Consider the following 11,703-nt stretch of genomic DNA (forward strand, 5'->3'; position numbering starts at 1 on the left):
AACACGCAACTAAAAGAAGTCAAACAAAGCAAATGGAAATACGACACCGAATCATAAAACGATTCAATTGATTCATAAAACGATACCACTTACTCAAGCGCACGCTGATGATTCGATATGATTCGGTCCATTTCCCTTTCCGCATCCTTGGGGCGCACTTTGGACGATGATGAAGCATGATTTGAACCTTACCCCTCGCTTGAAGACCATTTATTACACTCCCGTGGCCCAGTGTAGAGTATTAAAAATAATCTTTATTAAACTGCTTTGCTCGCATGGCATTGTTCCTTTATGGGTTACATTTACAAGGGATACACAGATATGCGATAATAATGCACTGAGTTCCACTAAGTTTTACAGTCTAACATTCATGCGTACACTTTACTGGTACCGATGTTCTCTCTCTTCTTACCGATTATGCCTAAAATTACGCTTTATTGTATCTGAGAGAATTATAACCTTAACCGAGCTACGAGAAGAGTATTAGATGACACAGTATACGAAAGAAACACGGTCACTAGGGAAGCCGTAGCTAGTGGAAGTAATGTCGATCGATGGTTTATGGAGAATGTTTTGCAAATGACCGCACACACGCTACACACTTCGTGTGCGGATTCGCGGATGGTAGACTTTTAGCACAACAGTTCTGGCCGCGGTAACCGCGCGGCTATATCCTCCCCAGGTTGGCACTCAGTTCCGGACCTTGGCCCTGGTCAGCACCGGTGACGCTTGAGGTGTCCCGTGACGACTGTCGGTGGTGGTGGTGCTGGGTCCGTCTGCCGAATCGCGCCGCCCGTTTGCCGTTCCATTCTCGGTGGCTCCAGTGGCCGCCGCTGCTTCGTACTTTTTGATCAGTGCATTATTGTTTGCGTACGTCACCTCTAGTCTGGGGTTGAAGCAGAGGAGGGAAAAAGGTAACAAACGAGATGAAACATTGGCACGGTTTCGGCGCTACCGTTCGCCGGCCCAACCAAGCCCAACTTCCGGCACTAGAAAGGGGTTTGCAGAAATGTTTCAAGCGAATTTCGGTGGCATGCAGGTGGAAGGCGCCCCGGCTTTCTTTCGAGCCCACTATGGTTAACCGATTCGGAGGCAGTGTTAGTAGAAGCGGACACGGGGAAGGTGTTAGTCGATCTGCCACCTTGGCCCTCGGCTTACTTTGGCACTTCCAACGGTCGGATCAGACTCTGGATTATTTTCCGATTCGCGGACAGGGCGGGACCACTGACGCAGAGCGTCGCAGAGCGTAGGTAGTTGACCAGATCCTTCGTGTAGTTCTCCTCGCCCTCCTTGCTGGCCGGTTTGTCCTTCGAGGAGTTAAAGTTAAACGGAAATACTTTGCGGAACTTGGAGCGGAACCCTGCGGGAAAAAACCATATAAGCCTGCGGGTCCCAATGGAACACCCGTAACACCGGAGGTCTTACCGTTCTGGGTTGACTGGGGCGTGATGCTGCAGCTGCGTGCCTTCAGTGCATTCTTGTCCACCGGCAGATTGATGTCGTGCGACCACCGACCGCAGGGGGTCGACTTGTCCAGCAGCCGGGCTCGGGCGCACTGTTCTATCGTTTCGGCGCAAGTATGACTGGAAAATCGAGAAAGAGGCGCGAAAGGATGGCAGGTCGGTCAGTTCGAAGAGTTGCGCACCGCTCGAGAGCCACGGGTAGCCCTGGTAAACCCTTACCGTCCACAGAAGCGTGCCCACTGTTCGGCCCTAAATCCTCGTCCGGCATCGGTTTCGACTGGCGATGCCCCTGTCCGAAGGTGGAACACGAAAGACAGACACACACAGGACGGCATGGCAAGAAATAGGTAAATGGAAAACATCTACACCGAAAACGCGGCCGGGCGGGTGAGTTACACTTACCAGCGAAAAGGAGCAGCTTGGCGCATCGAGTCCTACCCTGCAGGGCCGCCTTCATCAGGGGCGTAAAGCCGAGGTTGTTCTTCGGATCGATGACCAGGCTGCGGCACTTGGTGATCAGCATGTTCACCACGTCCGAGAGTCCTGTGGGGGAAACCGGAGTTAGGGCAAGCTACACGGGGTCCGTCCGAAAGCGTGTTTGATTGTTCGCAACGCAGCGGTTCGTCCGGAGCGGAGCAGCCTCAGAGCTCTTAAGTAGAGAAATATGTAAACCATCCCCCCGTCCTGGCAGGTGACCAGTGTGAGGGTCATAATCACGCGGACACTTCCTGCCTCTACCGTGCCACCGTGTAATTTGTATGCACTCACCAGCTTGGGCCGCAAAGTGAAGCGGCGTGTTGCCTTCGTTATCTTGTTTGTTGACATCGATACCCGGCAGTTGCAGGAACAGCTCCAAAAAGTTGGTCAAATTGGTCGAACAGATGTAGGAGATGGCCGTCTGCGGAGCGGAAGTGGCGGAGCAGAGCAAAGAGTATGCAATTATAAATCCATCGCGCGTTCCGGACGTCGCGGCCGCGTCTAGTCGCCGATGCGCCGTCTCGTCGTGAATTTATTATTGGCGCCCGAGTTGTTTTATTGCTAGTTGATGGCAACGATTGCGCCACCTTGGGGTTTGATTGGCTTTAAAACATCGGCTCAAAGTGGACGCATGTTTCTGATAAACACGCAAACCGGCCGGAAGTACACCGATTAATAGGAAGTTTAACCGGATGTCACGTGTCAAGCGATGAGGTCGCGCATTACTAGGTTCGTTGTCGTCGTGCGAAACGCGAATAGGTGGCCTGCATTAGCGGGTTTGCCGACGGTTTACCAGCTCGGTTCTCTATTGTTTACACTTTTCAGACAAGCCCGAGCCGCCTGCAAATCTGCCACTCAATGCGCAGCAAATGCATTCCGCCATTTTGCCTGGTCCAACGGTCCAAATACCACATAGAGAGAGTGTGCCATTTGAAAACAACGATCGATACGCGCGTCGGAAAGAGAAAGCATACCCGCCAGAGCCATTTCAGTCCTTTCGACAGAACAGAACCATATCCCCCGGATCCGGCGGCTCTGACGTGGAAGCGTGTAAACAAATTGCGTCGTGGGCCGCGGCGAACCGCGACCGAGCGCGTCGTCCTGCATTTTCTGGCGTTTTGTTATTCTATTGCCGTCCTTTTCGACGTTTTTCCCCCGCCACGTTGTGTAACGTACACACACACGCACCCCGCGGGTCGATCGGTTGATCTTGCAGCGGAAAAACACGCTTCACCGTGAAAATATCATTGTTTCGCGCACCTATCAAAGGAAATTTTTCCCCCGAAGGTGACCACCGAAGGTTTTCCGGGAAGCCGTAACTCCCGGTGCACGGTGAACAATATTTCGCGCTGCGCATGAGGTGCTTTCGGGCGTGCTGTTTAAATCACCGGCTGAACGCCGCCGTCGGGCTTAAATCAAACCAGCCGGGTTGGCCAAATGGCCAGCGTTGAACGGTTTAATTGACTTTCTAGAAGGCGCACACTTGCATCACACGTCATCGCCGTACTCGGACGCAGCAACTGGCGACTTCCTGGCGACCGAGGGACCGATTCTTCAGGACCTGGCGTTGGGGATAAGGTGGCCGTACCGGTTACCGGTTACCGAAGGATGAACCGAGATTGGCACAACAATCGATCTCGTAAATGGCACGCTCTAATTATTTTCATCTAAAAGGCCAGCGCCGACCAGCCGGTTCGATTAGGCAATCCATCATAAAGTTCACACATCGATGGGTCCTGGGTACTCTGTATCTTCTGGCTTCATTAATTTCGGAACGGCTGTCACTGGCACTCGGCGCTTTAATGTTCCGTTTGCTGTGTTCGGCGAGTAGACTGCCACCATTAAAGCACCCGGCAACTTACCCGTCCGCTACGGTCGGTCGAGTTGAGGTTCTCCTTCGAGATACCGTTCTCCAGGATGTCCCGGAATACCTCCTTCAGCAGAAACTCGTTGGCGTCTCGGGACGCCCGCAGCAACGTCGTCACCGTCGGCACCTGTTCCAGGCTCATCCTGAGGGCACGTATCCGCGAGCTAAGCGTAGGGCTGTGGAAAAAGAACGGCCAGAATGGAAAATGAACGATCACGGACCGGCGAACGATCTCTCCGATCTACGTCACCGTTCTTTGCGGTGATGCAAGCAGGCTTTCGTCATCCGAAGGAACGTGAAGAACCGTGTTCCGCGTTCGTTACCCTAATTAATGTCGACCCGAGTTGTCGACCGAAGTGAAAGTGTGCACGAGAGGGACCGAGTTCAACGACGTGTCCGCCGACTCGCTAGGGAATCGCGTATTAAAGCCAGCCCTCTCGGGGGGGGGCGGGCGGCTGGCCCATGCTGTTCATGCTGGGTGGGTAGTAAAGTAGCGCAACATTTCCCACATGCCGGGTGCCGGACGGTTTCTTGCCCTTTGCGAACATACGAGCATATAAATAGAGCGCCGCCCATCCGAGGAAGATGCTGCAATCGCAGCGCCAGCACCAGCACCCGCACCGAGGGGTCAATCACAGCTGCACAACTAGACACCCGTGCTGTGAGAGCTCTAACGCAATTTTACGCCACGCGAGTCCCCGCTGTGTGCCGCGGATGCGTTCGAATTACGGCGGGCAGCGTTTAACACGATTCGGAACGAACCGGTTAAGCTGCCCAAACTCACAAAAACCCCTTCCGAATGGGAACACGCGAGGCCGGCAATGGTCGCGTACTGAGTGCATACTAATGCGGGGACCGGAAGGCCAAATTGCAGCCCCCCGAAGACGTGCCGTGGGTTTGCACAAACGAATCCACGATGATTCACCTTGACTCCGGTCCGGGCTGATGATTAAAATTTCAATCGATCGCCAGTGACAACGTTTCGTGAGTCGGCGGGTTAATTCCACGTGAAGCACTTGTCTCTGTCTACCGGGGGGAGTAGGATATTTACCACTCGACCACCATCCCCAAGCTGTTTACTGTGCCATCTGCTGGTCAAGTTGCCCTCGGGTCAAGCGAATAAAGGAAAAAATAGCACCCCTCCGGGGGTTGCGTGATGCGTATGCGTTCGCACCGTGTCCCGCGTGTTCGGGAGTTCAAAGGAAGCGGAAATTATTTTTAAACCCCCCTCACAAGTCTCAGATCAGTTCAGCCAGGATCCGCTTGGCGAGCATCTGGGTGTATTCTGGATGATTATTCACCAGCCCGTTTCTGATCATGTCAAATGCTTCACTTAACACCTCCCACCAAAACCCAACGTTTGGGTGGCCTAAACAACTGCGCCCGATCTCTGCACGGATTGTGTACCGTGATGGCGTTGCGGTTTCCATTAGGCGGTGGCCGATTGGTCGATGATCGAAATTTTGGTTTTGATTGGTGCGTAGGCCCGAACAGCCGACTCGTAGAGCGTCTGACGTCCGTCCGATTCTGGGGAAATCTCAGGGGAACGGATCGCACTCGAACTGCCGGTGCTCAAGTGTTGCTTGATATGGCCCAACACATGATTTCCCATCCATCCGGGAAGGCGATCTTGCTGCTGGGTCTGCTTTCTTGCCGGTCGATGCCGATTAAGCATGCGCACGGCCGGCCGATTGTTTTTCACAATTTTTACTCAAATCGCGCAAAACCTTGAGGCCGCGCCGCGCAAAACAACGTACGCGAAATACATTAAACTGAATCGTAATGAAACGTAAATAAGCGCCTTGTGCGAGTGACGTGAACGTCGCCGAGCCGAGACGCCCGATTGTGGTTTAATCAAACCCGGGGGCCGTTTTGCGTTTTCCGCCTATTTTTCGACACAAATTGTGCAACACCCCATGGCCGTATCGCGGGCCCACGGGAAGGTTATGTTTACGTGCTTGTTCGCACGGAGTTCTAGTTCTTCCGATTGACCGAGACCGCGGCGAGTGGTGAAAGTGGCCCCGGTTCGGTGATAACTTTGCTGATACGGCACGCGGTCACCGGAGATGGAGTTATCAGCCTCTGTAGCCTCTAGTCTTCCTATTTGTCTTGTTAGATTCAATCCACGGTCGTCCACGGTTAAACAGCTCGCAAGTCACCGGGTCACTGGGTAAACATCGGCGAGCACACCGGCAACATTCCTCATTTTTCCGGCCAGACGCGGACGCTGGCCGGTTCAAACCGAAAGCCGTGTCCGAAAGTAAATTCGCACGTCGGCAAATCGCATCATTTTTCATCATCTCAGCCTAGCGCGGACCGGTGCACGAAAATCGGCGCACGTCAGCAAACGTGGCGTACCAGGCACGGCATCTGCGTGGCGGTGGCGGCGTCGTGTCCGATACATTCGTCTCTCCGCTGAATAAATATTTATTCTATAAACTCTCCGGTACCCGAAGTCTGGGTGGATCTTTCCGCCCATTCAGTCATTCCGTTTTTTTAACCACTGGACGAGGATAATGTGTAAAAACAAATGCCAAAAAAAATGATCCTTCCGCGGCGATCGGCGATTAGAGATGGTAAATGGGCCCACCCAAGTGCTGCTTTGGCCGCTCCGGGTGCGTGACGTACACGCCGCCGTCGATCGCCGATGATCGATGCTAATCCTCTCCCTGGACTGAAAGTACCCGGAACCGGCTCGACCTCTGTCTGGCCACTCTGGGATTTAATTGAATGGCACTTAAACCAGGGGGTGGGGGAGGAGGCTGATTGCAGATGAGAAGAACTTCGGCCCCGGGGTTTGGCCCAGAATCGGAAGTGACATTTCTCGCTCGCCAATTGATGCAATCAGACACAGTGGCCGGGCCCGGGTCGACCGGATCGAGGGCGCAGCGGCAGTTGAACCAATTAGCCAGCGTAATGTACTGGTGCCCTACGCCAGAAGCTCCGATAGTACGGCTTTCGATCATCGACATCGTAAAATGTGGTTTGTTTATTTTCCCACAGCGCCACAACGCGCCACAACTAAATCAAACAAACCCCCGGCGCCCCGGAAAGGAACGGCTCCCGCCGGAACCCAGGTGTTTCGAGTTGGTACCGAGAGTAAAAATAAATACACTCCTCACTGGCAGCCGCAACTAGCAAACGATGTGCGAAAATGCGTGCCACAACCCGGACCATTATGCGCCCAGGGACGGAGGTTTGGGTTTGGGTGAGCCGCAATTGAGAGTGAAATATTTCCCAAAGCCTGGACCGAGCACGTGCGCGTTCGCTTGGCGCGGGCTCACGCAAATCGAGCCGCCAATTACCGGCCAGCGCCAGCTTTCCCATGCGCAGTAATTATCCCCGCCGTAGCCCAACCCGGCGCGGCCCTGCCAACTGTCGATCAAGATCAATGCACCGGCGAGCGTTCTAGACGGGGTGACATTTAGCCAAGATTAACCGGCGTGTCTGGTTGCGTCATCCGCGGCCGAGCGCTGCCGGTTTGAAACCCGCACACGAAACGATGGCGGCTTTCGCTTGGCCATCGCTTAATCTCATCATTTCCGGCCCGACTGAGTGCGATGTTTGATTTACATTAATTGTTGTGTATTGCTGTCATCGGTTCGGAGCGCGAGTTGCAATCCTCACGTTCCGGGGGTTGTGATTTTCCCGGCTTTTCTTTTCGCACTCCCGCCATCGATGACAGTTTTCACGCCCGGCTCGCGGCAAACGAACCGTGCAGCGCGTTCGAACGTGAGTCGATGAGTTCGGACTTTTAATGTCACACCGCCAAACAGTCTGGCCCAGATCGTGCCGGGTAGTCGGGCCGGAAAGCGATGGCCGCTCGACATCCGTTTCGGAGAACGATCAGGCGGTAATCTTGTAATGTCCGGCGGCGGCGGTGGTGGCGTGTTTATTTATTCTCCGGCTCATCATCGGGGCACTTCCAAATTACTCTTTTTTGCTATCCGGTTAGCGTGACCCGATCGGAAAATGGGAACGGGAGGCAGCGTAAATGGCACCGGAACCGGAATTGGAACTGGTAATTCGGGGCCGGGTTCTGAACCCGACCCGTTCGCGGATCGATTAATGTGAAAACGTGAGCAACGTGGCAAATGGGAGGCGCCGCGGCCACCGCCGCCGGATCGCCACACTATCGCCCAATTAGCACGCGAACGCAAACGGCGTGAGTTTCGACAGAGGCGCGAACCGAGACGGCGTTTGCACGAAAATGTTTCGAAACAAACCCGAACACTCTGTCTTCCTGCACGATTTGCACGCGTCCTATTTAATCGAGGGGCGATTTTTTGTTCGGCGCTATCGAAACGATTATGAAACATCACACCTCTGACATGATCACGAAATCGAAATCGGCCTCTCAATCAAACGAGCGCGAATTCGATTACCGGTGTCCAATAATAATACTTTTTAACCGCCCTCTATCTGGCTGTAGATTAAAATATCGGCCCGACCCCGATCCTTTTGCGTAACGAATCCTTTCGCGGCAATGATTCCACCTTTTTGCGTTGCGACCGCCGAGATCGTTCCCGATCACCGTCCGATTTCGAGTTTCCCAGAACTCCCCTGAAGCTGAAGAAGGCCTCCGGTGGAATAAAACAGATGGCCCTCGTTGTTGCGCTGTTGGTCTGAGTCAACAGAGCTGGGCAGCAACTTTTGGAAAACAACTCTCGATTCAGCTGATCGAATCGGTGAAAATCGGTGACGCTGCCGCAGTTCGCTGCCGCGTATTATCGAACGGTGAAAAATCGTAAAACAAACCTCAGCGACGACGACGGCGACGATGCAGTGGCTTGTATCCAGTTGGTTATAAATATAGCTCACTGAATTTTTGAGGTGTGTTTTTCGCCCATTTTTTTGCCCGTGGGCCGCGCGCGAGTTTAAAATTCGGTAGCAAGTGACCCCCGTTCGCTGCTTGGCGAGTGAAAAACGAAAGCAAACTGACCTTTATTGACTGCAAACTCCAACCCGCCGGTGGGGATGGGGGGAAATAGAACTCAATCGCCGAATTAAAACGACGCAATGACGTTTGGGGACTGCCCGGGAATCAAACCGCACCGAAACTACAACTTCACTTCCGGCTCGTAAATTGCCGCACGCCGAAAACCGTAACACTGAACCGCGCCGCGTAAGCAAACTGACTAACCTTTTTGCGTCCGCCTTGTGCGAGGTCCCGATGGAAACTGATGCGAGCGAGCTCGCGCTCGTCGGCTGCTCGTGGTTTGAATTTTCAAGCTTTTTCAGCGCCCGATTGGTGCGCCACCGCTCGACAAAGTCCCAGAACTGCGCCGAGTTTTTATCCCGCCCGAGCTTTGTGTCTCGGCTACACCGGAAGCTCGTGTCGTCGCCGTTTATACCGGCCGATCCAGTACTGGCACCGCCGGTGGCGCTCGGGTCGTCCTTGTCCGTCGTGCTGCGTTTCGCGGCCGATTCGTCCTGCTCGCTGCTGTCCTCGTACTCGTCCTCGTCTTCCTCATCGTGGAGCGCCGTCGCGGATACGACCGTTTCCATGCCCTCGTACCGATCGCTATACTCGGGCACGGCCAGGAAGTTTCCGCTGGTGGTGCCGGGCTTCCGGTCGCACACCGGCCGCCCCATAGGCTGGTGCTGCGTTCCGTTCCCCGGGCGAATTATGCTGCCCACGCTGAGCCCGTCGTCCACGCCGGGTCCGGACTTTCCGAGACCATTATCCTGCACCCGTATTACGACCGCCCCGCTTCCACCACCACCCTCCAGGGGTTGCAGGTGGGACGAGATCAACGTTTTGTGGGCCCGAACCGGACCGATCGAGTGGCCGACCGAAAGTTTACCGACCGATTTGGCTCGGTTTCGTGGTGGAAAAGGTTTTCCCGCGCCCGATGGTTGCTGCACCGTTGTGCCACCGCTGCCACTCGTGATGGTTCGCAGGAGCAGGGTCGGCTTTTTGGTCGGATGGTTCCAACCCCCCAGCTCGTCCGGTACCGGCCTCTGTCGCACACCGATCGACTGTGGACCCAGATTGTTGTTGACGTCCTCCGAACTCGGGTACTTTTGGTTGATTTGCGGCAGACCCCGGAGTGATCGGGATGAGTTCCCACCGGACCCACCAAGACCGGCCTTCGTTGGGAGGGGTTTCGGTTTCGTCGACTTCCCCGCCGCCGCTGCACCGTCGATGGAGCCTTTCGGGGACAGTTCACCACCGCTGCCGCTACCACTGCCATCCAGCGAGCTGACGGACGGTCGCAGGTGGAGCACGATTTTGTTGTTCAGCTCCTTCGGTCGGAGCACGGAGCTGACGGATGGAACGGTTGTTGCGGTGGCCGTCACCTGCAGTGTCTGATGGTGGTGGTGATTGGTGGTGGTGCCCGCGGGCGCAAACCGCTGCGACTGCGCCCCGGAACCGGACGCTGGCTGACTGATGAGTGTCCCGTTCACGTACTGCACCGTACCGTGAGCCATCCGTTGCTTCTGGGCCGCCGCCGTCGTCGGAACGGATGGTACGGCCGGGACGGCTGGTTCCGGTAGCGAGAAACGCACCTTTCGGTTGGCCTTCGGTGGCGATCCGTCCATCGTGCCGTAATGTCTTGAAAGAGTCCAAAAGAAATCCGTATCAAGCTGTGGCTCAACAGTTAACTAGTCTAATGCACGCTCGTCGTGCCGAAATCGTGTCTCCCCCGGCCAGGACGCACGGTGTTTACGCGTTGCGCGGTTTGTTTAATCCCTCACAATTGTGCTTCGCGGACCGTAAATCCAAAACCATGTGAGTTCAGTGTGCGCTGCGCAATGGAACCCAAAAAAAAATGATGATTGAAGGGTGACCTGCCACGTGTGCGTTTCGTCGGGTAGAACCAACCGGCCAGCTGTTGGTTTTCAACGGCAACAATTTATGTTACAAGATCGTTGAAGTCTGTGCGTCGACCAGACGCAAATAATCTGCCGTCCCCCCAAAAAGGAAGGTCTGGAAAGATCACCGTGCTACGCTGCGCTGCCGTGTTTAGTTGGTATTTATTCACGAAATAAAAAGCTGCATCGTGTGGCAGCAGTTACGGGGCAGAATGTTGTTATGCTTTCATAAATTGCGTTAAGGAGGAAGAATAAAACCCCCGAAATGAATGTTATTGCACGCGCACGGAGGGAATGTGTTTTATTACCGTTAGGGCAGCATGGTTAAAAATGAAACACTTATTTATTTGCATAAGATTGCACTCCTTTCCTCTGTGTCTGAAGGCTCCTCTACAAAATTCGACGCTTTTTGGTAAATATTTTCCCGTTATCTGCCGGAAATTTACGATCCAAATCGAAAGCCGGCACATAAATAGATGCGAACGGTAAAAATGGAGAATACTCAAGTGGAGCTCAATCTTGGAAGCATTCCAGCATCGCACCGTTCCGCTGATCAGTGCGCATCGGCGCGCAGGTGATGCGAATTCGCGCGAATGACGTACGCAACCGAATGACGCATTCGACTGGCGGTCGGGCATGTTGCCCTAGACATGCCATGAATCCACAGGGTACGATCTCGAGTGATCGTTTGCTAAAGATTGATCCGGGCACACTCCCGCAAATGGCGCAACGCGCGAAACAACGCGCGGCCGGAAAAGTACCGAAAGTGTGCCGTAATTCTCGACTCGATTTCTTGCTCCTTTTGCGCACGGACATGGGGGTTGTGGCCGCACCCAACCCCGGGTTCGGTTGCTTCCCCTTTTTGCTCCGGTGGCGTCGGGTTGATTATTGATTGCAACCCAACCCACGTTGATATCACGTGATAAGCGGAGCGTGAGTACCGTGAGCTCTAGTGGCCGTTTCTGACACGAATCTCACGGTGGCAACGATTGCCAAACACGCCACGCCGTCAGTATTCTTTGCGGGTTCCGGGAGTCATTGAACTGTGGACTGAACTGTGCAACATCACATGTGCAC

The 11,703-nt window shown here is 54.3% G+C and overlaps 1 protein-coding gene across 1 annotated transcript; it reads right to left on the reverse strand.

The window, feature by feature from the left end:
* Positions 1-257: 257 nt before the first annotated feature.
* On the reverse strand, positions 258-10,353 carry LOC128278375 (uncharacterized). The gene is made up of 8 exons (XM_053017099.1): positions 8,951-10,353; positions 3,803-3,983; positions 2,232-2,361; positions 1,866-2,006; positions 1,683-1,752; positions 1,426-1,583; positions 1,159-1,360; positions 258-886 (listed from the first exon to the last, which is right to left on the reverse strand). The coding sequence occupies exons 1-8, from the start codon at positions 10,351-10,353 to the stop codon at positions 691-693; spliced, it is 2,481 nt and encodes an 826-aa protein (XP_052873059.1). The 3' UTR covers positions 258-690.
* Positions 10,354-11,703: the final 1,350 nt, after the last annotated feature.

This window comes from Anopheles cruzii, chromosome 2, assembly GCF_943734635.1.
Source record: "Anopheles cruzii chromosome 2, idAnoCruzAS_RS32_06, whole genome shotgun sequence".
Taxonomy (NCBI): Eukaryota; Metazoa; Arthropoda; class Insecta; order Diptera; family Culicidae; genus Anopheles; species Anopheles cruzii.